At 36.9% G+C, this 27,631-nt stretch overlaps 2 protein-coding genes across 2 annotated transcripts; one reads left to right on the forward strand and one right to left on the reverse strand.

Moving 5' to 3' along the window:
• Positions 1 to 426: 426 nt before the first annotated feature.
• Positions 427 to 3,839, reverse strand: LOC138881841 (uncharacterized). Its single transcript, XM_070162125.1, has 4 exons — positions 3,728 to 3,839; positions 3,063 to 3,593; positions 1,469 to 1,726; positions 427 to 782 (listed from the first exon to the last, which is right to left on the reverse strand). The coding sequence occupies exons 1-4, from the start codon at positions 3,837 to 3,839 to the stop codon at positions 427 to 429; spliced, it is 1,257 nt and encodes a 418-aa protein (XP_070018226.1).
• A 13,775-nt stretch (positions 3,840 to 17,614) lies between these two features.
• On the forward strand, positions 17,615 to 24,614 carry LOC104218676 (calcium-dependent protein kinase 8-like). Its single transcript, XM_009769216.2, has 9 exons — positions 17,615 to 17,881; positions 18,568 to 19,102; positions 20,213 to 20,336; positions 20,426 to 20,569; positions 21,236 to 21,388; positions 21,507 to 21,622; positions 21,791 to 21,958; positions 22,407 to 22,637; positions 24,044 to 24,614. Exons 2-9 carry the CDS (start codon positions 18,590 to 18,592, stop codon positions 24,197 to 24,199), a joined length of 1,605 nt encoding a protein of 534 aa, XP_009767518.1. The 5' UTR covers positions 17,615 to 17,881; positions 18,568 to 18,589; the 3' UTR covers positions 24,200 to 24,614.
• The last annotated feature ends 3,017 nt before the right edge of the window (positions 24,615 to 27,631 follow it).

A 27,631-nucleotide genomic window follows, 5' to 3' on the forward strand; every position in this document is an offset into this window, starting at 1 on the left:
TGATTACCGAGCTTTGTGTGGGGGTGATCCATATTAGTAATAAACCTAGGACCCCCTTTCCTTTATTTCTTATCTCTTTTAAAGAATTTCAAACTTTTTTTTTTTTAAGAAAAATCAGCTTTCTTTTAGTTCTTTTCAACTTTATTTGTTTGTAAACCCTTATGTGAAAATACCCTCTTATTTGAAACTTTATTTGTTTACGTGTTATTTGCACCTAAGTTCACAACAATAGTCTGGCCAGGAACCACACTAGTGAATCCTGAGAGGTACCTAACACCTTCCCCTTGGGATAATTTCAAGCCCTTACCTTATCTCTAGTTACTCAAATCAAACTCTCTTGGTGTCCTAATGCACCCTAATCATTAGGTGGAGATTATTCAAATTCAAACCCAATTCCCAAAAGGGAATGAGTTGTCCTCCCAAATGTCATGAACCCGATTTCGCTCGAGAAAAAAGGGGCGCGACAGCGTGATACTTCCGCAACATCAATACATGGAAAACTGGATGAACTCCCGACAAGCTGGGAGGTAAAGCAAGCTCGTAAGCAACCTCCCCAACTCGCCTCAACACCTCAAATGGGCAAATAAACCTTGGGCTCAACTTGCCCTTCTTCCCGGATCTCATAATATCCTTCATTGGCGAGACTTTCAAGAGGACCTTCTCGCCAACCATGAATAATACATCACGCGCCTTCTGATCCGCGTAACTCTTCTGCTTGAACTGAGTTGGTCGAAGCCTCTCCTGAATCAACTTTACCTCCTCCAAGGCATCTTTCACTAAGTCTGTACCGTATAACTTAGCCTCACCCGGCTCAAACCACCCGATAGGAGAACGACATCATCGACCATATAAAGCCTCAAATGGAGCCATCTCTATGTTGGACTGATAGATGTTGTTGTAAGCGAACTCTGCCAAGGGCAAGAACTGATCCCACTGTCCTCCAAAGTCAATCACACATGCTCTGAGCATGTCCTCCAAAATTTGAACTGTGCGCTCTGACTGTCCGTCGGTCTGAAGGTGGAATGCTATGCTAAGCTCTACGCGGGTCCCCAACTCACTCTGAACGGCTCTCCAGAAGTGGGAACTGAATTGAGGGCCTCTATCTGATATGATTGAAATAGGCACACCGTGCAACCAGACTATCTCCCGAATGTAAATCTGAGCCAATCTCTATGAAGTGTAAGTAGTCACAATCGGGATAAAGTGTGTCGACTTGGTCAACCTATCAACAATGACCCACACTGCATCAAGCTTTCGCAAGGTCCGGGGCAACCCAACTACGAAGTCCAAGTAATGCGCTCCCACTTCCACTCTGGTATATGCATCTGCTGAAGTAAGCCACTTGGCCTCTGGTGTTCATACTTAACCTGCTGGCAATTCAAACACCTAGCCACATACTCCACTATGTCTTTCTTCATCCTCCGCTGCCAATAATGCTGCCTCAAGTCACGATACATTTTCGTAGCACCCGGATGAATGGAATAACGTGAACTGTGTGCCTTCTCTAGAATCCTCTCCCTTAGACCATCAACATTAGGAACACATAGGTGACCCTGGAGTTGCAGAACACCATCCTCACCAATAGAAACCTCCTTGGCACTACCCTGCAGCACTCTCTCTCTGAGAACCGCCAAATGTGGATCATTGAACTGTCGGGCCTTGATCTGCCCCAATAATGAAGACTGAGCGACAACACACGCAAGGACCCGGCTGGGCTCTGAAATATCTAATCTCACAAGTTTGTTAGCCAAGGACTAAATGTCCAAGGCTAGTGGCTTCTCCTCTACTGAAATGAATGCCAAGCTACCCATACTTTATGCTTTCCTGTTTAAGGCGTCCGCAACCACATTTGTCTTGCCCGGATGATAAAGAATGGTGATGTCATAGTCCTTCAGTAACTCAAGCCATCTACGCTGCCTCAAATTGAGATCCCTCTACTTGAACAAATTATGTAAGTTGTGATGATCAATGTAAACCTCACATGACACCCCATACAGATAATGCCTCCATATCTTAAGAGCATGAACAATCGTCGCCAACTCTAGATCGTGCACATGATAATTCTTCTCATGAATCTTCAGCTGGCGTGAAGCATATGCAATAACTCGTCCCTCCTACATCAATACACAACCCAAACCAATGCGTGAAGCATCATAATATACAGTATACATCCCTGAACCGAAAGGCAACACAAGAACTGGTGCAGTAGTCAAAGCTGTCTTGAGCTTCTGAAAGCTCATCTCACAATCATCGGACTAACGGAACGGAGCACCCTTCTGGGTCAATCTAGTCAGAGGTGATGCAATAGATGAAAAGCCCTGCACGAATCTCCTGTAATAACCTACTAACCCCAGGCAACTCCTGATCTCGGTCACTGAAGTAGGACGTTGCCAGCTCTGAATTGCCTCAATCTTCTTGGGATCCACCTTAATACCCTCTCATGACACAATATTCCCCAAGAATGCCATTGACTCTAGCCAAAACTCACACTTGGAGAACTTAGCATATAGCTTCTGCTCTCGCAAGGTCTGAAGCACTACTCTCAAATGTTGCTCGTGCTCCCCTAGGCTACGTGAGTATATCAAAATATTGTCAATGAAGAAGATGACAAAGGAATCAATATAAGGTCTGAACACCTTGTTCATCAAGTCCATAAACACAGCAAGGGCATTAGTCAGGCCAAAGGACATCACCAGAAACACATAATGGCCATATCTGGTATGGAACACAGTCTTCGGAACATCTGAGTCCTGAATCCTCAACTAATAGTACCTTGATCTCAAGTCAATCTTAAAGAACACCCTAGCACCCTGCAACTAGTCGAACAAATCATCAATGCGTGACAACGGGTACTTGTTCTTGATGGTAGCCTTATTCAACTGGCGGTAATCAATGCACATCCGCATAGTCCCATCCTTCTTCTTTACAAACAACACTGGTGCACCCCAAGGTGACATACTTGGTCTAACAAACCCCTTTGCTAACAACTCCTCAAGTTGCTCCTTCAACTCTTTCAACTCCTTTGGAGCCATACGGTACGGTGGAATAGATAGGCTGGGTACCTGGAGCCAAATCAATACAAAAATCAATATCGCGATCCAGTGGCATGCCAGGAAGATCAGAAGGAAACACATCGGCGAACTCCCGAACTACTGAAACTGAATCAATCGTCAGAGACTCTGCGGTGGTGTCCCGAACATAAGCCAAATAAGCCAAACACCCCTTCTCGACCATATGCCAAGACTTCAGGAAAGAGATAACCCAACTAGATGTATCAACTGTGGAACCCTTCCATTCTAAACCTAGAAACCCTAGCATCACTAATGTAACAGTTTTGGCATGGCAATTAAGGACGGTGTGGCATAAGGATAACCAATCTATGCCTAGAATGACCTTAAAGTCGATCATATCAAGCAATATGAGATCTACTCTAGTCTCGAAACCATAGAATGTGACCACACAGGACTGGTAGATCCGATCCACATCTATAGAATCTCCCACATGAGTGGACACATGGACAGGAGTGCCCAAAGGCTCAGGAGCAATAACCAAAAAACGAGCAAATAGAGATGATACATATGAATAGGTGGACCCTGGATCAAATAATACTGAAGCATCTCTACTGCAGACAAAAATAATACCTGTGATAACGATATCTGAGGCCAATGCATCTAGTCTGGCTGGAAGGCATAGAATCTGACTGGAGCGCCGGCTGGCTGGCCTCCACCTGACTGAGCAGTAGCTGGATGACCTCTCTCTGTCTGGCCTCCACCTCTAGGACGGCCTCTACCATTCTGTCCCCCACCTCTAGGCGGCTGGGCAACCAGTGCTAGAATCATAGGTTGTTGGCCCTACTGTATTGCCTTGCCCCGAAGCCTGGGGTAGGTCTTTTTCATGTGACCTGGATCTCCACACTCGAGCAACCTCTCGGCACCATAGCCTACTGTTTTGAAGCCTGACCCTGATGGCCTAAATACCCACCGAAGGAACTCGGAATGGCTGGAGGACGGTATGAACTCTCTAGCGTAGCACTGGAATAGGAACCAAAAGAACCCTAGGAACCTGAATGTCCACTGGAAGAACCCTAAATAGCTGGCGGACGATAAGAACTCTCTAGTATGGCGCTGAAATAGGGGCGTGCTGGAGCACCCTGAGCAAGTGGTGCTGCTGAATATGGGGGTCTGTTGGGCTGACCCCTCCCAAACTGACCTCTACCCCTAGCCGGGGCACCTCTGAACTCTCCGGAGAATCTAGCCCTCTTATCTTGCTGCATCTGCTCCCTACCTCTCAGACGGTAACCCTCGATCCTCCGAGCAATCTCCACCACTAGCTGATAAGAAGTCCTCATCTCCACCTCTCGGGCCATGTTGGCCCTAATGCCAGAATGCAACCCTGGAACGAACCTCCGTACCCTCTCTGCGTCAGTAGAAAGTATCATCAATGCATGGCGGGATGACTCAGAAAACCTCGTCTCATAATCGATCACGGACATCTGACCCTACTCAAGTTGCTTAAACTGATACCACAGCTCTTCCCTCTCAGAGGGTGGAATATACCTTTCCAAAAATAACTGCGTGAACTGACTCCAAGTGATGGGAGGAGAACCTGCGGGCCTACCAAGAACGTAAGACTGCCACCATCTACAGGCCTTGCCCTTCAGCTGAAAAGTAGTGAAGTCAACCCTATGCGACTCCAATATCCTCATGTTGTGCAGTCTGTCCCTACACCTATCAATGAAATCCTGAGCATCCTCATGACGCTCACCCCCGAAGGCAGGAGGGTGAAGTCTAGTCCATCTATCCAACAACTTCTGTGGGTTACCATCCACAGCCGGTTTGGGCTCGGGCACCACTGTAGCAACTAGCCGAGCCCCATCCACGGGTAGTGCACCCGGAGTGTGATACACTGCAGCTTCATGACCAGGAGCCTGAGCAGTAGGGGTTTATGCTCCCCTTCCTGCCTGTGATATAGCTGGATCCGCTGGAAATAAACCAGCCTGAGTCATGGTGTCCATGAACCGCAGCATACGGCCCATGACCTCCCGGAAACCTGGTACTGTCATTAAGTCTGCCGGGATAGGCTCAGCTGCGGGCACCTCGCCCTGCTCCTCAATGATAGGATCTCCCGCAGGATCTGCCATTGGTGCTACTGGTACAACTCTAGGATGCCCTCGTCCCCTACCTCAGGCCGGTGCCCTCCCCTGGCCTCTGCCTCAGCCTCTAGCAACGAGAGGAGCAGCTCCTCCCGAGTCTGGAACATCAGTCGTGCGTGTCCTCACCATCTGTGAGAGAATAGAAGAGGGAAATTTAGCATACCAACCACTGCACGATAGGAAATGAATAAATAGTAGTTTCCTAACACCCTATAACCTCTCGAAGATAAATACAGACGTCTACGTACCGATCTTCAAGATTCTATTAGGTTTGCCCATGACTTGTGAGACCTACATGAACCTAACGCTCTGATATCATGTTGTCACGACCTAATTTTATTTCAAGTCATGATGGCGCCCAACACCGTTGTCGGGCAAGCCAACGCGGAAATATTAATAAGTTCTAGTTTTACTTTTTCCAAAATAGTTGCCACAATCTCTAAGTTTGAATTTAAAACAAGCGATAGTTAACATCGTACCATAATAATTATACAATCCCAACAAAATATAGTCTACTAATGTGTGTGCCAAGACCTGGTGTCACAAGTATATGGGCATCTAGTAGGATATACAAAAGAATAATTATATCCTACTGTCTGAAATAGAATAGACAACCAAAAGTAAAGAAAGACTCCATCAGGCTGCTGAACGACATAGGAAGGGAGCAGCCCACCATGGAATCTCGAGTCGGATCAAGAGTATGCACCAACCTGGTAACCAGATGTGCCTGCTTCAAATCCTATACAATTAAGTACAGAAGTATAGTATGAGTACATAAACAATATGTACCCAGTAAGTATCCTGTCTAATCTCAAAAAAGTAGAGACGAGAGGTCGACTTGACACTTACTAGGGTCAAATAATATGAGAAAGTGTTATACTAAGCATGGATAGCACAAATGATTAACAATTTATAGAAAGGAGTAAAAAGTCCTTTCCTAACTGATATCACAGTTAGCCATTTATATTTCAGGGCATGTAACAAAGTTCAGTCCACAATAATATACCGAGCAAGAAGCATACGCAAGTAGTGCCGAGGTCATACGGCTCGATCCAACATAAAAATAAAGTGTGCACTGCCGAAGGGTCGAACTGCGCGAACCATAGATGCATCTATTACCCCGCTCGCGAATCATACATGCGACGCGGTCAAATGTAATTAAGCACAACAAACAGACAGACAAGAATATATCAGGGGAACAATTAATCACAGAAATGTCAACTTCTCTTTAAAAGATCAAGAAAGTATTGTATCTCGTATTAATTTCATTTACCACATTCAACATAATTTAAGCAATCCAAATTAACCATAAAGTCACAAGAATATCACATAAAGCATGCTTTTGGGTCCTAGACTATCCGGACTTAAGCATAATAGTGGCTACGCACGAACTCTCGTCACCTAGTACGTACGTAGCCCCCGCATTTTGTGGCAAATTATTCAATTATTACACCTATGGGAACATTTATCTCTTACAAGGTTAGATAGGAGACTCACCTCGCTCCAAAGCGTACTCCCAATATCAAGAATATGCTCAAACCCTCAATTTGGAGCCGAACGATCCGAAACTAATTAAACGAGGTAGGAACTAGTCAATACAAACTCAAGAGTTCGCATTTTAATTACTAAAGTAATTTCTCAATCTTAAACACAAGTTTCCTAAAATATGACCCCGGGTCCACGTGTCCGAATTCTGGAACTTTTCGAAGAAGTTGTTCTTTATAACATAAGGATCAATAATATATGATTTCTACTTAATTCTATGACAAATTTCGTGGTTAAATCTAACTTTTATAAAAACTTTAAGTTTTGCTCTAATCCCATGATTTTCCTTAATCTTTGTGTGTTAATCTACCCGAGGTTCAAGTATTAAACTAGGAATAAATAGGATGAACTTACCTCAAGATGCTAGGTGGAAGTCTTCTCTCAAGAACTCCAAAATCGCCCAATAAATGAGTGAAAATGAGCAAAAATGGCCTAGAGCCCGTAATAAATGAAGGTCACTACTTCAGTGATTTCCACATCTGCGGTCCTGGGCCGCACCTGGGACCACTGCATCTGCGGAAAGACGTCCGCTTATGTAGAAATTCAGTCAGGCCACTAGGCCGCTTCTGCCGAAGCTTAGCCGCTTCTGCGGCTTCTGGCTTGGCCTGCCTTGGCCGCTTCTGCGAGAGAACGACTGCTTCTGCGGTCTCGTACCTGCGGCTGACCAACCGCAGGTGCGGTTATGACAGAAGACTGGAGCTTCAGCTCCTTCCCAAGTTTTCCAACTTCACTCGAGCCTCACCCGATTGACGCTCGGGGCCTCCGGGCCCCGCTCGAACATACTGACAAGTTTGAAATCATGAAACAGACTCGCTCGAACCCTCGGAACGCCCGAAACAACGCTAAATCTAAGAATCACCCCCTAAAACCAATTGAATCAAATGTATGAACTTCAAGTTCTTCAATTCACTTCTAACGCACCGAAACGTACTTATACTACTCGGATTGACACCAAATTTAGTAGGCAAGTCTTAAATGTTATATTGGACCTGTACGGGGATCCGGAACCAACATACGGGCCTGATACCAATATGATCAAGCATTATTTAATTTCATTAAATCCTTAGAATTTCAGTTTAACAATTTCTAACAAAAATTCATTACTCGGGCTAGGGACCTCGGAATTTAATTTCGGACATACGCCCAGGTCCCATATTTTCCTACGGACCCTCCGGGACCGTCAAAACACAAGTCCAGGTCCGTTTGCTAAAAATGTTGACCAAAGTCAAACTTAGCCTTTTAAGAAAATCTTAGGGAATCAAGTGTGCCTATTACAAATAAAACTCTTTCAAATTCCGAACCAACCATCCCCACATGTCGTAAATTAGTTAAAGCAAGCGTGGAAAGTTTTACTTAAGGGGACAAGGTTCTAAAAAGCAAAACGACCAGTTCGGTCGTTACATGTCACCTCCCACCAGCAACAGATACCAAGCAACTCTATCCACCAAGGTTTGGATAGATGGGAAGAAATCACTTAGTGTTTTTTGCCTCTCTATAACAATCATCCTCTATAATAACACTTCATTACAATGGTCAAGTTTTCTTTGGAACCAACTTTTTATGTTATGTTATAATATAAAGAAAATATCGGAACAAAGTGGATGATATAGAAAGTTTGGACTGTAATATTTAAGCGAACGGTGAACTTGAGATGGAAAGAAGGGAGTAAAAGCCAAAGGAGCTGTCCATTCATCACCAAATTGGCTTCTAGATATTTGTCTCCAGTTCTAGCTAACCATATGGTTGGCAGTTATACGTAAGTTATTCTGTCTGTTCTCATAAATGAGAAGTGTCAATTTCACTGACTTCTTTATACCTAATTTACCGACATGTTGCTACTCTTTATGATATATATTTTGAGTTTTGATATCGGTTTAACAAAATGGTTTCACTTAGAAAAAAGAGTTACGTAGTCGAGAAAATTTATCAAAGGATATGTCGAGAAACACTATTCATGACATTTACACGCCTTTCTTCACTCTTTTATACAGTACGTCTTTTTACTCACATCATACATCTTTCACGCGGACACCGTAAATGAGGTTTTCAAGGCTATAAGAGTCGAAAAGAGGGCATATCTTTGACGAACTAAAATAAAAAGTTTGGTCAATAATGACAAATAAATATGTCTTATTTCTAAAGCTTTGTTTCTGGTGTGTTTCTAGAAGTTTTGACAAACTATAAATAGAAGTAGTTGGGACTCTATATTTTCAAGTTCCTTCATATTTGGACAATAAGTTTCACGATTATTTTTTATTTTAAAAAAAACAATGAATTTGTTACCAATCTTTTCAAACTTTTATAATATTTGTTGACTATCTTTCCTAACTTGGTTGTTTACCCTATTAATTTAGAGCAAAGTCGTCTACCCTAATTCTATAGCACTTAATTCTAGCGGCTCATTTAATTATTTACATAAAGATTTGGATATCCTTTTTTTTTAAAATGTTCTACTTAGTTTTGTAAATAAAAGAAGCAGTATAACATTTTCCATGTGGAGTTGTTTTATTGGAACAAAGATATAAAAAATTACTCGCTCTCAGTATTTATACTCCAATCCAATAAATACATGACACGTGTTTTCGGATATACTCTTATTAGTAAGCGGTACTAATATACATCTCCTTAATTTATGATCCAATCATAATAAATTAATCTAATTTAGTACAAACACCGGTACCGTTAATCTTTTACCCGAAAATAATCATGCATTATCATAACTTGTGGTATACTTTTAAGTGGTATTTCGTGGGAATTTTTTCTTTCCTATTTCTATTAGTAAAACTCTGTCACCTCTTGTGATTTTATTAAAATTTTCAGTATAATATTATATTATTGGAGTCATCATCTTCTTTTTTAATCTTTTTTCTGTTGGTCTTTTTAATTTCCGAACATTCTTCCTTGTTTTTTTTATTTATTTGGTGCCATTTTCTACTTTAGAACTTGTTAAAACGTATTTTAAATGAGTAATAATATGCATATTGAAGGTGTTTAATTATTCTTTTCATCTTACAAAATTTTAAAATCTGGCCAAAATAAATGACACACTTGTTATCGTAAATTATCAAACTCTATTTGTAGTGTCAAAACTCATTTTTTATTATCAGAATAAGTTTAATTTCTCAGCACGGTGACGGTTTGGAGCACCTTATCTGCTCGCCCTTCTACGTATCAGTAGTATTAGAATTATCCTCGTAATTATATTTTGCAATTTTTTTATATTACCTGTTGTTTTCTTTGCGTCGGCTATCTTATTGTTTTGCTGTCATTATTGCTTTTTTTTTATCCGGTATTTCCAACATGACCTCTTTACTACTATTTTTTTTTCTCAAACTTATTTTTTTTCTTTGAGCTCGGAGTCTATCGGAAACAACATTTTTACTTCATAAAAGATAGCGATAAAGTCTATGTACTCCTTATCGTTCCCAGATCCTACTTGTGAGATTACACTAATTAAATATGATGTTGATGTAAATTTAATTTCTCAGTACTTGCTTATACAATTAGATTATGATGTGACTAACATAAACACATAGCATAAATTTAGTAATTAGCACCGTTAATGCAGTAAATAACTTACTTGAATAACGAAAAAACTTGCTTTAACCGGTTAAGATATACAAATAAGTTTATATTAAATCTATAGTTTAAATAAAAAAGCATTTCTCATTAACATTGAAACATTTTGTCTGTATAGCAGACATTGTTCTGGCTGTAAAGTGACGCAAATGAAAAATAAGGAAGAAAAAGTGCAAAATGTTATAAAATAAAGACTATAAAGTAAAGACAAGTATAGAGAGAAATTGATATATTATTCGAATTCAAACTGATGTACATAATGAACTGAAATCTCTTCTATTTATAGAAGAAAGGAAGCTGTTGTGTAAGCTGCTACTATACCAGATATGGATAATCTTCTACTGAGAGCAATGTTTATCCATAACGGAGTACTGAAAGGATAAGCTTATTATATCTGATATGGATAATCTTCTATCGGGGGTAATGTTTATCCATAACTGGGTACTGAAAGGATAAGCTTATTATATCCGGTATGGATAATCTTCTACCGGGGGTAATGTTTATCCATAACTGGGTACTGAAAGGATAAGCTTATTATACCCGGTATGGATAATCTTCTACCGGGGGTAATGTGTATCCATAATTGGGTACTGAAAGGATAAGCTTATTATACCCGGTATGGATAATCTTCTACCGGGGATAATATTTATCCATAACCGGGTACTGAAGTGATAAGCTTCTTCAGGAAGCTTATTTCCAATAGAGTACTAAATAGATAAACATATTTACGGTGGAGTCTCATATGGATAAGCTTCTTCAAGAAGCTTATTTACAACGGAGTACTAAATGAACATCCATAATATAATATATTTATAACACTCCCCCTTGGATGTTCATTAAAAGATAATGTGCCTCATTAAAACCGTACTAGGAAAAACCACGTGGGAAAAAATCCCAGTGAAGGAAAAAGAGTACACATATTTAGTAAGACGCATTGCTAGGTGCCTCATTAAAAACCTTATAAGGAAAACCCCATGGGAAAAAACCTTAGTAAGGGAAAAAGAGTGCATCGCGTATTTTACTCCCCCTGATGAAAACCTTGTTTCAAATATTTGAGTCTCCGCATTCCAATCTTGTATACCATCTTCTCAAAAGTTGAAGTTGGCAAAGATTTAGTGAATAAATCTGCTGGATTATCACTTGAACGGATTTGTTGCACATCAATGTCACCACTTTTCTGAAGATCGTGTGTGTAGAATAATTTTGGTGAAATGTGCTTCGTTCTATCTCCTTTTATAAATCCTCCCTTCAATTGGGCTATGCATGCAACATTGTCTTCGTATAAAATTGTGGGTCTTTTCTCACATTCCAAACCACATTTTTCTCGAATAAAATGAATTATTGATCTCAACCATACGCATTCCTTACTTGTTTCATGAATAACTATTATCTCAGCGTAATTTGAAGAAGTAGCAACAATAGATTGCTTTGTGGAGTGCCATGATATGACAGTAGCTCCATATGTAAATACGTAGCCGGTTTGAGATCAAGCTTTATGGGGATCAGATAAATAACATGCATCTGCATAACCAACAAGGTCTGCACTATCTTTGTTAGCATAAAACAAAACCATATCAAGAGTTCCCTTTAAATATCGCAATATATGCTTAATCTCGTTCCAATGTCTCCGTGTAGGAGAAGAATTATATCTTGCTAGTAAATTAACAGAAAATGCTATGTAAGGCCTTGTAGCATTAGCGAGATACATTAGTGCACCAATTGCACTGAGATAGGATACTTCGGGACCAAGGAGTTCCTCGTCCTCTTCTGGAGGTCGGAACAAGTCTTTATTCACTTCAAGTGATCGAACAACCATTGGTGTACTCAATGGGTGCGCTTTGTCCATGTAAAAGCGTTTTAAGACCCTTTATGTATAGGTAGATTGGTGGATAAAGATCCCGTCTGCTAAATGTTCAATTTTGCAGACCAAGACAAAGTTTTGTCTTTCCAAGATCTTTCATCTCAAATTCTTTCTTAAGATATTCAATTGCCTTTTGGAGCTCTTCTGGAGTTCCAACAAGATTTATGTCATCAACATAAACAGCAAGTATAACAAATTCTGATGCCATTTTCTTTATAAAAATACATGGACAAATAACATCATTTATGTAACCTTCTTTCAGCAAATATTCACTAAGGCGATTATACCACATGCGCCCAGATTGCTTTAAACCGTACAAAGATCTTTGTAATCTGATTGAATACATTTCCTGAGATTTTGCTTCAGGCATTTTAAATCCTTCAGGAATTTTCATATAAATTTCATTATCAAGTGAACCGTACAGATAAGCTGTAACTACATCCATTAGATGTATTTCAAGCTTTTCATGTAGTGCTAAACTGATGAGATATCGAAATGTTATGGCATCCATAACAGGTGAATATGTTTCATCAAAATCGACTCCAGGTCGTTGTGAGAATCCTTGTGCAACAAGGCGAGCTTTGTATCTTTCAACTTCATTTTTATCATTCCTTTTTCGCACAAAAACCCATTTATGACCAACTGGTTTTATACCAGCAGGTGTTTGGACTACTGGTCCAAAGACCTCTCTTTTAGCAAGTGACTTCAATTCCGATTGAATTGCCTCTTGCCATTTTGGCCAATCAGATCTTTGTCGACATTCTTCGACAGATCGAGGTTCAAGATCCTCACTATCTTGCATAATATTAAGTGCAACATTATATGCAAAAATATTATCCACCACTATTTCAAATCGATTTAAATTAATCCCATCACCGTTCGAACTTATTAAAAGTTCCTCACTCACATGAGCTTCGGGTTCATTGATTTCTTCAGGAATCTCAGAACTAATCAGATTTTGGGTCTCTTCAGGAGATCCCTTCATAGTATCGTTTTGATCATTTGTCGATTTTCTTTTTCGAGGATTTCGATCCTTAGAACCCAAAGGCCTACCACGCTTCAGGCGTGCTTTAGGTTCACTATCTCTCATGCTAGTAGATGGTCCTACTGGGACATCAATTCGGATAGGCACATTCTCTACTGGGATATGTGACTTAGTTATCCTTTTCAAATCAGTAAATGCGTCTGGCATTTGATTTGCTATATTCTGTAAATGGATGATCTTCTGGACCTCCTGATTACATATATGGGTATGGGGATCAAAGTGAGATAATGATGAAATTTTCCACACAATTTCTCTTTTGATTTCCTTTTCTCTCCCCCTAATTGTGAAAAATTTGTTTCATCAAACCGACAATATGCAAATCGAGCAGTAAATAAATCTCCTGTCAATGGTTCAAGATAGCGAATAATAGAGGGTGATTCAAACCCAACATATATTCATATCCTTCTTTGTGGTCCTATCTTACTATGTTGTGGTGGTGCTACTGGCACATATACAGCACATCCGAAAATTCGTAGATGGACAATATTTGATTCATGACCAAAAACTAATTGTGACGGAGAATATTTATTATAATATGTCGGTCTAAGACGGATAAGTGATGCTGCATGCAAGATAGCATGGCCCCAAACAGTAGTGGGCAATTTTGTTTTCATAAGTAGTGGTCTTGCTATCAATTGCAAGCGTTTAATAAATGACTCTGCAAGGCCATTTTGAGTATGAACATAAGCTACAGGATGTTCAACTTTTATCCCAACGGATAAACAATAATCATCAAAAGCTTGAGATGAGAATTCTCCAGCATTATCAAGGCGAATAGCCTTTATAGGATAATCTGGGAATTGTGCCCTTAATCGAATTATTTGGGCTAATAGCTTTGCAAACGCCAGGTTGCGAGATGATAGTAGGCACACATGAGACCATCTTGAAGATGCATCTATTAGGACCATAAAATATCTAAACAACCCACTTGGTGGGTGAATAGGTCCACATATATCCCCATGTATACGCTCTAAAAAGGCAGGGGATTCAATACCAACCTTCATTGGTGATGGTCTAGTGATCATTTTTCCTTGATAACAAGCATCACAAGAAAATTCGTCATTTGTAAGAATCTTCAAGTTCTTTAATGGATGCCCACTCGAATTTTCAGTAATTCGTCTCATCATTATTGATCCGGGATGGCCCAAACGGCCATGCCAAAGCACAAAAGTATTTGAATCCGTAAACTTCTGGTTTACGATAGAGTGTGCTTCAATTGTACTAATTTTTGAATAGTATAAGCCAGAAGATAAAGTTGGTAACTTTTCTACAATGCATTTCTGGCCAGAAATATTCTTTGTAATACAAAGATATTCCCTGTTCATTTCATCTATTGTCTCAACATGATACCCATTTCGGCGGATATCTATAAAACTCAACAAGTTTCTTCGGGACTTGGAGGAGAACAATGCATTGTCTATAATAAGTTTTGTTCCCTTAGACAGAAATATTATGGCTCTTCCGGAGCCTTCAATCAAACTTATATTACCAGAAATTGTTGAAACATTTGCTTTTTCCTTATGCAAATAAGAAAAGTATTTCTGATCGTTGAATATGGCATGAGTTGTTCCACTATCAATAACACAAATATCTTCATGATTTGTCTTTGATCCAAACATAATTTGAGGGTTATCCATATTCTTCAAAATAACATAAATAAAATATATTATAGTAAACATCATTATCAAAGCATAACTTTTATTTATGTACAACAATTACATAACCATACTATCTATTACAAACAACAAAAATTAAAATATTTACATTTCTACAGATTCACTACCGATTACATGACTTGTTTCTCCTTCTGGGAGTGCAAAGTAATCAGCTACATCCAAATGCATGAAGTCTAAATTATCTTCAGAAATAAAATTTGCTTCAGCATTTTTCTCTGTCTTCTTCAGGGAGGCTTGATAAAGCTCAACCAGGTGCTTTGGCGTACGACAAGTACGTGACCAGTGCCCTTTTCCTCCACATCTATAGCATGCATTTTCTGCATTTGGCGCTTGCACCGCTTCATGCTTTTGTTCCTTCCTTTTCCACTGCTGGTGGTGAGGAGGCTTCTTTGGTGCATTATTATTACCATGATTGGGGTTTCTTCCCCGACCACGGCCATGACCACGACTGGGGCCACGACCTCTTCCACGTTTAGCTTGGTGGAAGTTCGTCTCATTCACTTCAGGGAATGGACAAGAACCAATAGGTCGGCTTTCATGATTTTTCATTAATAGCCCATTATGTTGCTCTGCTATAAGAAGATGTGAGATAAGTTCAGAATACTTTTTAAATCCCATCTCTCGATATTGCTGCTGCAGGAGCATATTCGAGGCATGAAAAGTGGTGAAAGTTTTCTCCAACATATCATGATCAGTAATATTATCACCACATAATTTCAATTGGGAAATAATTCTGAACATAGCAGAATTATACTCACTGATAGATTTAAAATCTTGTAGCCTTAGATGAGTCCAATCATAACGTGCCTGTGGAAGAACGACCATCTTCAGGTGGTCATATCTATCTTTCAAATTATTCCACAGTATGACTGGATCTTTAATAGTGAGATATTCCATTTTCAGGCCCTCATCAAGGTGATGACATAGGAATATCATTGCTTTGGCATAGTCTTGGTTTGATGCCTGATTTTTATCCTTGATGGTGTCTGCCAGACCCATCGCATCAAGATGAATTTCAGCATCAAGCACCCAAGACATGTAGCTTTTGCCCGATATATCCAGGGCTACAAATTCAAGTTTAGAAAGATTTGACATTATTTAGGAAAAGAAAGTTCTTACCTCAGATACTTTCAAAATATTTGCTCGAGATGGCAGAGTCTCGTGCTGATAACGTGTTATAAAATAAAGACTATAAAGTAAAGACAAGTATAGAGAGAAACTGATATATTATTCGAATTCAAACTGATGTACATAATGAACTGAAATCTCTTCTATTTATAGAAGAAAGGAAGCTGCTGTGTAAGCTGCTACTATACCAGATATGGATAATCTTCTACTAAGAGCAATGTTTATCCATAACGGAGTACTGAAAAGATAAACTTATTATACCCGATATGGATAATCTTCTACCGAGAGTAATGTTTATCCATAACTGGGTATTGAAAGGATAAACTTATTCTACCCGGTATGGATAATCTTCTACCGGGGGTAATGTTTATCCATAATTGGGTACTGAAAGGATAAATTTATTATACCCGGTATGGATAATCTTCTACCGGGGTAATGTTTATCCATAATTGGGTACTGAAAGGATAAGCTTATTATACCCGGTATGGATAATCTTCTACCGGGGTAATATTTATCCATAACCGGGTACTGAAGTGATAAGCTTCTTCAGGAAGCTTATTTCCAATAGAGTACTAAATAGATAAACATATTTACGGTGGAGTCCCATATGAAGAAGCTTATTTACAACGGAGTACTAAATGAATATCCATAATATAATATATTTATAACACAAAAGACAAGAAATATTTATGGTAAAAAATGTATTTACCAAAAAGTTAAAGAAAAAAATACATAAACATAAAATAAACATTATCTAGAAATAATTGATTTTATTTAAATATTGAATATTCTCTTGAACGTTAAGGTTTTGTCGCATTCATTGGGAGGTACAAAAGCAGAAAGGGCTGAAAAATCAGAAAAAAGTACAAAAGTGAAAGAGTTTTTCTGTCTCATTATTCTGTTTGAGAAATTTTGATAGATCTAAAGATTCAAATAAACACTACAAATAAAGGAATATCTTACTCCTTTTTCAAATTAATAGCTTTATTATCTTTTTCTCTTCTTTGCTTAAATTAATTTAAATTGTACTAGAATCAAACACAAAATAAATATTTTTTTAATGTCTAGAATAATATAAATAGTTCTAAAAATATTTTTATCTAGAAGTTGAATAACCTATCGCGATTATCTAGAAATAAATTGACTAATCGTTTGGCTGAAATTGGAAAAACATGACCAAGTGTTTGCTAGTGATCATCACATTTATCATGTTAAAGATAGAATTCCGGTTAAAAGAAATATTTTCTAGCAAACGATTAAAGTTTTACACAGTAAATTATTGATTAATTATATATAATTACGCCCCAAATACAATTACAAGGTGACTTTTCAGACTCTCAATTTTTGTCTTTTATAACAATTTAAGTTTTAAATTCTTAAATATGAAAAAAAAATTCTAGCAAACGATTAAAGTGTTACACAGTAAACACTCATTTACGCCTAAATTCAATTATAAGGTAACTTTCCATAAGGTGTCCCAATTCTCAATGTCTTTTATAACAATTTAAGTTTCAAATTCTTAAAAATGAATTTTTTTTTATTTAAACTTATTTTTTCTCCAAATAATTAGAAAACAAAAATAGAGAAAAATATTCTAAAAATATAGAGAAATGGGTAAGAGAGGGAGAGAGAGGAGATGGGGGTTCCAAGAGAGAAAAGTCTCTGTAAAAAAGAGCTTTGACTCTCTCTTCTCCAATGGAGGATTTAGTTTTCACACCTTCTTGAATTAAAACCTTTTACCCCATTTTCACATTCATATTCCCATATCACAACTACCCCTTTTTTCTCATTTTCTATTTTACTCTTCATTTCATTTAATTCATTTATCTCCATATTACAAACCCAAAATCCAGATAGAACTAACCAAAAAAAAAAAGAAAAACTTTTTTCTGCAGGTTGGTTTCTTTTTCTAATCTGCTACATTTTATTGTTATTTTATATTTTGTCATTTCTGAGGTTTTTCCTGTATATGGATATCTTTTTCTCTTCTTGTTTTTAAATTTGAAAAGTAATTGGATTTATCAGTATCTTGAATAATATGTCCAAATTTTAAAAGATCTCTTAAAAATCCGATCTTTTTATCTGTTGTTTTCAAGTTTTGTTTATATAAAAGTTAGAATCTGCATGAATCTTCGAATAACTTGATCTTAAAGCTCAGATTTTAATGTTTAAATTTTTTTTATAGGTAAAGAAGTAAGAATATAATATTTTCATATTTAACTCAAGTTTGAATCTTTTTGGGTTTTAAGAATGTAACATTTGGTTCATATTTAGCTCAAGATTGAATCTTTTTTGGGTTTTAAGAATATAACATTTGGTTCATATTTAGGTCAAGATTGACTTTTTTTGGGGGGGTTTTAAGAATATAACATTTGGTCCATATTTAGCTGAAGGTTGATTTTTTTGGGTTTTAAGAACATAACATTTAGTTCATATTTAGCTCAAGAATGAGTTTTAAGAATATAACATTTAGTTCATATTTAGCTCAAGGTTGAATTTTTTTGCGTTTTAAGAATATAATATTTGATTCATATTTAGCTCAAGATTGAATTTTTTTGGGTTTTCTTGATTTTTTTGTCAGGATTTGATATTTTGAAATTCTTATGGGAAATTGCTGTGTGACACCTGGTAAATCTTCTGAGAAAAAGAAGAACAAGAAGAACAAACCAAACCCTTTTTCTATTGATTATGGGGCAACTCAATCATCAGCTGAAGGTGATGGAAACAAGCTTGTTGTGTTAAAAGATCCAACAGGGCACAATATAAATGAAAAATATGATCTTGGTCGTGAGCTCGGAAGAGGGGAATTTGGGGTTACATATTTATGTACTGATGTTGACACAGGGGAGAAATATGCTTGTAAATCGATATCGAAGAAGAAACTTAGGACAGCTGTAGATATTGATGATGTTAGGAGAGAGGTTGAGATCATGAAGCATTTGCCTAAGCATCCTAATATTGTTACCTTAAGGGATACTTATGAGGATGATGATGCAGTGCACATTGTGATGGAACTTTGTGAGGGCGGTGAGTTGTTCGATCGGATTGTTGCTAGAGGACACTATACAGAGAGAGCAGCAGCTGGTATTATGAGGACTATAGTCGAAGTTGTCCAGGTATAGTTTTACAAATTGTTGCAATCTTGTTCATATATTTCATGTACTGTGTGTTGTTAACTCAGGATTATTTTAGTGAAGTCAGAGTTCGATAATTTCAACTGAAAATATCAAACTAGACTAGAAAGGAATGTTGTGATTGAAGTTTCGTGTTTGTGAGCAGATTGAAATTTCTTGCTGAATATTATATTTGAAGCTTAGATTTATGACTTTGTCTCCTCTTTTTCCTTATAGTCTTTTGTCTCCCTGTGCTTCCCTTTCCTTCCTTTCCATCTTTTCTTGAGCCGAGGGTCTATCGAAAACAGCCTCTCTACCTCTCCAGGTAGGGGTAAGGTCTGCATACACACTACCCAGGGGCAAAGCCACCTTTTGCTAAGGGCATCCAAATATTATGTAGAATTACACTGTGTATATAAGTAAAATATTAAATTTTAGATGTATATAACATATGTTGAACACCCATTATCGGGAATTATTTTTACTTTTTCAAGTCTGAACAACCTTGGAAAAATTTCTTGCTTCGCCACTGACACTACCCTCCCCAGACCCCACCTGTGGGATTATACTGGGTATGTTGTTGTTGTTAGATTTTGACTTTGTGTGCAATAGCACTTACCATTTAATTGGATTCATTTCACATGTTGACCATATAGCAGTTATTTTACTACATTCTATATGTAAAGTGGAGATCTTTTGTTATAAAATTGTTGCTAACAGAGTTCAATTAAAATTGTAGTTTATATACCGAAGCAATTATGGTCTAATACATAATAATATTAGAGCTCAACTTACATAATGACAGAATAGAACAAACTGACTTAATTTCTTGATAAGGATTCCAAATGTGACACTTTTCAATAGAGAAAAGACTCATTTTATGGAACGTGTTTAAAAGTTCATGTTTCTACATTTAGTTGTTTGAACTGTTATCAGAAAGGGATGGTAAAAGCTAACATGAATGCTGATAATCCCAACTTTATACAGTTTAAACTATGTGGTCGCACATAGATCTATTGTCAAGTTTTACTCTCTCGTTGCGTTATGTTTCCTCAAGCAATGTCTGCTCCTCCATCAATGTTCTAATTATGGAAAGTTTCAATGGCTTTGCAGATGTGTCACAGGCATGGAGTAATGCATCGTGATCTCAAACCCGAGAACTTTCTCTTTGGTAACAAAAAAGAAACAGCTCCACTGAAGGCTATTGACTTTGGGTTGTCGGTGTTTTTTAAACCTGGTAATGCACTCAGTAATATTACAGTGTGTTTGAACCTTTTTCATGCAAAAAAAGGTTAATATTTGGAATAATCTTTATTTCTTTAACAGGGGAACACTTTAATGAGATAGTGGGAAGTCCTTATTACATGGCTCCAGAGGTCCTAAAACGCAATTATGGCCCGGAGGTTGATGTGTGGAGTGCTGGAGTTATTCTTTATATTCTTCTCTGCGGTGTTCCACCTTTCTGGGCAGGTCTGTTTCTTTTATTTGTCTTGTTTTTGTAACATGTAACAAACTTTGGTGCATATGTTTTGGGTTAGGCAACTTCTTAGAAGTTGGCGACTATTTAATTAGAGAGTGTCAAAAAGGAAGAGTGACTGCAAGAGTGAATCCCACCTCTATTTGAACTAGCGGTGGCAAAATGGTTAAAAGAAAACAGTTATCCACCCATATTATCCATTAAAAAATGGGTCGGATAATGAACTTTATAAAAATGGGTCAAATATGGATAAGAACCATATTATCCACTTCGAAAATGGATAACCAATAGATAACTAATGTGTTTAATTTTTACATTTGTAAAGCCGAGAATTGGGGGTTCCTCAAGTTTGGGAGACAAGGAATTCTCTTAAAAATGATCATATGCAAGAAGTCATTGATAATATGGATATCTATATTATCCGCCGGTTAACCCGTTTTTTATCCGTATTAAATATGGGTCGGGTCGGATAATTTATCTGTTTTTACATTACCTTTGACCCGCCCATATCTAGTCTGACCCACCTGTTTGCCACCCTTAATCTGAACCAATGAAATCAAATTTCTTTTTGACTATGATAGTCAGTACTTTGTGCCTCTAGCTATGAATTTGGTTATCATTTTCTCAAAAATTGCCTAAATTCTTCAAAATATGTGTAGAGACTGAACAAGGAGTCGCCCAAGCAATTATTCGCTCTGTAGTTGATTTCAAGAGAGATCCATGGCCTAAGGTTTCTGATAATGCAAAGGATCTTGTAAAGAAGATGCTTGATCCAGATCCAACTCGACGGCTCACAGCTCAGCAAGTTCTTGGTAATTTTTGTTAGTCATTGAGATGCTATACTTTCATTCGCTTATTGTCTATTCTCTCTATTTCATAGTTTAATTTACTGACTTTTTCTTTGGGATTTGGCCATATACTTGAATGCAGAGCATACTTGGTTACAAAATATAAAGAAAGCACCAAACGTCTCATTGGGCGAGACTGTCAAAGCAAGGCTCAAACAATTTTCAGTTATGAACAAGCTCAAGAAAAGAGCTTTAACGGTAAATATACACTTTTCCCTGCAGTTATATACATATTCTTAGTATTCTGCACTATCTCAAAAGGATATCTTCATATATGCTTAATGGTTGAAGCCCAAAATGATCGAAGATTCTCTGCTTTCTCACAAAAGTTTCTCAATCTTATGCTTTCTTTCATTGCATGCACAGGTTATCGCGGAGTTTTTGTCAGCAGAGGAAGTGGCTGGAATGAAGGAAGCATTTGACCAGATGGATACAGGAAAGAAAGGCAAGATTAACCTTGGAGAACTTAAAATTGGTCTTCAAAAGCTGGGCCATCAGATTCCTGATGCTGATCTTCAGATTCTCATGGAAGCCGTAAGCATTCTCATGCCTTTCTTTTCGCCTGGTTTGATTTTCTTATACTTTAAAGGGCTAAATATATCATACAAATCAAGTTACTAATACTACCTAATGCTACAGTCGCTTCGTCTCTCTTTAAAATATTCAGATTTCAGCTTAGAAGGGAAGGCAGGCATTACGGTTAAATATTTAAACTTGCTATATATATTATATCTATAAATGATTGATTCTATATATATTAGATCAGCATAAGTTGAACCAACAAAACTACTATTTTATTTCTACTGTGATGACTTTCAGTGTGAATCTGTCTTTAGCCATAAGAGAAGCCTTGCACTTTTCCTTGCGTACCTAATTGGGTTCTTATTGTTTTTCAGATATTCCTTACTCTCGGATTCTTTTGCTCTTTGATAGAGTGATTATTATAATTGTTCCCTCTTTTATCTTCTCTTCACTTTTACAGGCTGATGTTGATAGAGATGGATATTTAAATTACGCGGAGTTTGTCGCTGTATCGGTTCATCTAAGAAAAATGGCAAATGATGAGCACCTGCATAAAGCGTTTTCATTTTTTGACAGAAATCAAAGTGGCTACATAGAAATCGAGGAGCTGCGCAGTGCCTTGAGTGATGAGGATGATGGCAACAGTGAGGAAGTCATCAATGCTATTATGCATGATGTTGACACTGACAAGGTAAGTATTTGTGTTGATTCATATGCATCTACCGAATTTAGTACTTAGTTCATATATTTGTCATACAAATATGTATCTTTCATTTCATGTGGATCTATACATTTAAGTTTTAAGTAATGTAGTTTAAGCTGATGTTACATCTTAGTGAGTCCTGATCTTGAACTCTCGACCCTGAGTTCTTATTCAGAGTTGGTGCTTCTTTGCTTTTATTAGTCGTAAAACCCAAAAGTACTCTACCTAATTGTGCCTTAATTATATGTCTATGCCAGTAAAGACTAAGACTACCGCATATGCTCCTACTGTGACTTTATAACTGCTTTCTCTACTACATATGTATTGACCATGACCAGAATTATCGAAAGAAGAAGATAAGAATTGACCATGACCCTTTAAGAGTTGTGATATTTTGCATTCCCTGCTGCTCAATCAGGATCTTATATGCCTTGCGATTTCACAGATCCCTAGAACTCTAGCCATTTGAATTGGGTGATGTTTGCGATTTTCTTTATTTTTTAAATGAGTTATTCATAAATAACCGACTTGTCCTAAGTTCCAAGAAACCTATTACCCAACGTACTGTCAAAATTGTATCTTCCATCACCCTGAGAGGTATATAACCAAATGAAAACATGGGGGTGTAGCACACGCTGCCACGTGTTAAAAGATCACTTGATTTTCCATATTTAAGGTTGTCCAGCCACTGAAAATGAAGAGAGCTTCTTATTGGAAAGAATGGTGTTTATCTTTTTTTTTTAGTTTTCTGACAACTCAAACAACTCTAGTCAGCACAAAAAATCATCTATTCCTATCAAACAACTCAAATAAGTAGAAACTACTATACTTACACCAAACAAAAACGAAGACAAAATCAAACTAATTCTCTTTAAGATTCCTTCTTCCTTTTCTTTGAGAAGAGTGTGATAGCTAAGGAAAGAAGAAAAAGAAGAGAAACAAAAAGAGTTAATTTTAGTTTTTTCGATCACCTGGGAAGAAGGAAAGGAAGGAAGAGAAAGACAAAGAAAAGAAAAAAGTAAAATAAAAAAAGGAAAAGATACTTGATAAAAGAAATGCTACAACACATTATTTTGACCTTTTTTTTTTCCGTTCACGCGCATTATGAGGGTAATACACTCTCTATGTGACGTGGCGTCTTAGGGTTGTGGTAGATACATTTTGGACAAGAATCACAGAGGTAATTGGTCTCCCACAAAGTTTAAGTGTGTTGTTGGAACTTCGGAACAAGTTGAGGTTTTTTCTTTTTTTTTTTAAAACCCTTTTTAAATTTGTAGCTTCTGTTCCTTTATTTCTACTAAATGGTATTGAAGTATGTGGCAAATACCAGATTTTCTGCTTTTAGCTTGGTTACCAGTTTGGAAGTTCATCAGTTTCATTTTGTCACCTTACAGGATGGTCGCATTAGTTACGAAGAATTTGCTGCAATGATGAAAGCTGGAACGGATTGGAGAAAAGCATCGAGACAGTATTCTCGTGAACGTTTCAATAGTCTCAGCTTAAAATTGATGAGGGACGGTTCATTACAACTTGGAAGCGAGGCTAAATGAACAAATGCAGAAGAAAAGAAACGTTAAAATAGGAAAAAAAGGAAATCATTTTATGGATATTTCCCTTTTTTTCTTTATCGAGTATGAAATTCTTCTTTACCTCTCTCACTTTGTACTCGAAAATTTTGCCCTCCCGTCTGAGCTCTATCATTGGCATATCAGAATATTGAGGTGAGGTCTGCAACTTATTACCCCTTAGGCAATCTTGAGTTTTGCTAATTCTGCAACTTGTTACCCCCTAGTAAAGCAGAAAGCATTTAACAAAAGAATCTTTGAGGTTTTTTTTTTTTTTGTTTTTTTGTTTGCATTGTTGTAAATACATGGATTTGTTAAAAGCTCATTGTCATATTATCAAAAGCAAAATTAACAAAAAGAAGGCTCATTGTCATTGAATATATCATTGCAACTCTCCTAAGGTTGAAAAACTAGATGTTAGCACTGCAGCTGCAGCATTCTATTTTTCTTTAGTTGTTTTTTTGGTTCTTTAGTACTTTCTTTTGTTCTTACTGGATATTGTGGTTAAATCTACTACTCTCTTAATACCCATATCAGGTAGAAATCAGGTTCTTCTCCTCTCTTTTTTTTCTTTTGAGAAATGATAATTTTTTGGCTAGCTTGTTTGCACTTCAACTATTTCACCACATACATGCGATGCGATCTTCTACTTTTCTGGCTGTTGTTACTGCTTCTTTTTTCCCTAGTTCTGACATTATTGCTGCGATTATGCGTTCCTTGAGCCGAGGGTCTATCGGAAACAATATCTCTACCTTCACAGGGTAGTGGTAAGATTTATGTATATACTATCCTCCCTAATCCCCACTTGTGAAATACACGGAGTATATTGTTTGTACATGCGATCTTCTACCAACACAAGTACCAGATAGTCCGGCTCACCACGACTTAGATTGATGGAGATAAATCATCTAACATTTTGTCTCTATATATTTTGATTTGAAACCTGCCTAAAAGCTGGTTATTCCACTGGACTAGTGATTGATATACATTTAAGTGGTTATGTGTAGGTGTTAATTATTCTCATTGTCTAAGTTTCTGAGTTAGTTGGATTAGATACCTAAGCAACTAGTACACTAACTACTGCATGTAGCAAGATATTCTACTGGATTAGTGGTTGATATTTATTCAAGACTTGAATGAATGTAACACCAAACTGAAGTTTTGTTGGTAAATTTGTATTCCAATGATAATGACCGCTATCTAATTTATTCATTTCGTTGTCCGAGGATCTAACGAATACAATCTTTATACTTTTTTAAGGTAAGAGTAGAGTCTGCGTACGTACTATATCTCCCCAGACAATTATACTGGATTTGTTGTTGTCAAAATTTCTACTCATATCTTTAAAATTGTTTGGATAAGATTTTTAAGGGGGATTCGCATTTCATTAATATACTAAATTGTTGACTTCCACGCAAATACCTATAATATTTAATAAAGGTACAAGCCTTGCCCAACTCTAGCTATTCAATCCTCCTAAGGCCTAAGCAGCCAAAAAAAAACACCAAATAAGTAAAAAAGTTGATGCCAAAAAGATGAAAGAAATTAATGTGAAATTAATAATGTCAGGTCGAATCAAGAAATGTATGAGACAGATACAAGATAGGGCGAAGTGTACCAATTCATCGTTTACAATGTATTTAAAGATTAACCAATTCACCCAAATTTCAGTATCGTGAATTTTCAGGACCCAATGTCCTGAATTTTTGAGTTGTTAATTTGAAATTCAGGACTAATTATCCTGAATTTTTTAACCAATAATTTAAAATTCAGGATATAAGATTCGAACATTATGACACAATTTTCGAACTTTAGCACACAATGTCCTCAATTTCTGAACTACTAATTTAAAATTCAGGATATAAGATTCGAACTTCGGGACATAATTTTCGAACTTTAGGGCACGAGATCCTGAAGTTTAAATTTTGAGGTTTAAACTCTAGGACGTCGTGTCCTGAAATTTGAGTAAAATTGACTAATTTTTAAATATATTATAAATCGTGGATATATTTTAAACAACATGCTTAAAAGTGGTGAACTGATGTCATTTCCACTACAAGATACTCTAATTTTTGTCTCTTAGTTGTTTCTTTTCTTATACCTACCACTCCAACAATAATAATATTAAAATGAAGTCGAAACTATATTGTATTCCAAAGTGTGGATTTGTAATTTCTTGTGAATTTTCGTGATTCATTTTAGAACTATAAAATTCTTCTTACTCGACTTAATCATATACCGTCGTTGGAAATAGTGAAATTTATGAAAATAATATTATAAATATTTATAAGTGAGTTTGAGTTGTTTAAAAAAAAAAGCTTGAGTTATTGCTTAATTAATTTTTTATTAGTGTATACAACTAGAGAATTAACAATTGTTTATTTTACATTTGAGTGTATAGATGTCTATTTATATTTTCTTGAAATTAAAATTTATATATTGAGGGATAGGAAAAAAATGTCTCCATAAGTGGCTAGTGGGCTTAATTTATAAATGGTGCATATTAGTGAGTCAGAAATTAATTTTGAATAATAAATAGAGATTTTTACATGCCTATACACTATTGGAAACTTTATTACCCCCCTTACTCAAGTTTCACTTTAATTACCTCCTATATACAAAATTACCAATTATGTACATTTTTAGGATTTAAGGATAATTAATCAATTCCTACAATCACTCCCACTCCCCCACGTTTCTCTCTTTATATTCCACTCCCCCCCACGTTTCTCTCTCCATATCCCACCCCCTCCCCCACGTATCTTGCACAAGAGAGCAACAATTCCACCATTGATAGCCATTAAAAAGCTTTGAAGCTTTGAATTCGAATTTGAGTTTTCAAAAAATATTACTTGTTTGAATTGGGTGTTGTTGCAAATAATTGGGAATTCTCTCTACGTCTCTCCCTGTCTCTCAATCCCTAATTTCAGTAATGTAAAGCAAAGGAAAAGGGAGCAACAATTCACCATTGACAACCACTAAAAAGCTTTGAAGCTTTGAATTCGAATTTGAATTTTTAAAAATTATTATTTATTTGGATTGGGTGTTGTTGTAAACAATTGGGAATATGGTTTGAAGTTTATATCTCAATTTTGAGGGTATTTTGGTCAAGATTAAACCTGATTTTGGCTGAATTTCAAATTGAAACTCGAATAAGAAGAAGAAGAAGAAGAAGACATGACATACATTATACTGCAGAAATTATAGTAAATTGTAGAAAAGTTGTATTCTGTTATTTATATTTTTTTATTTAGGTATTGTATGAAAATTGAACAATATTGTATAAAAATTATATTTAAGTTATATGATCTTGTAGTTGTATATAACTGGGTAGAAATAATGTATGAAAGTTATAGATACATTGTAGATAATTTGTAGATAAGTTGTATAATATATAATTAGTTATATGAAATTTGT

This window comes from Nicotiana sylvestris, chromosome 11 (genome assembly GCF_000393655.2).
Source record: "Nicotiana sylvestris chromosome 11, ASM39365v2, whole genome shotgun sequence".
In the NCBI taxonomy this organism is placed as follows: Eukaryota; Viridiplantae; Streptophyta; class Magnoliopsida; order Solanales; family Solanaceae; genus Nicotiana; species Nicotiana sylvestris.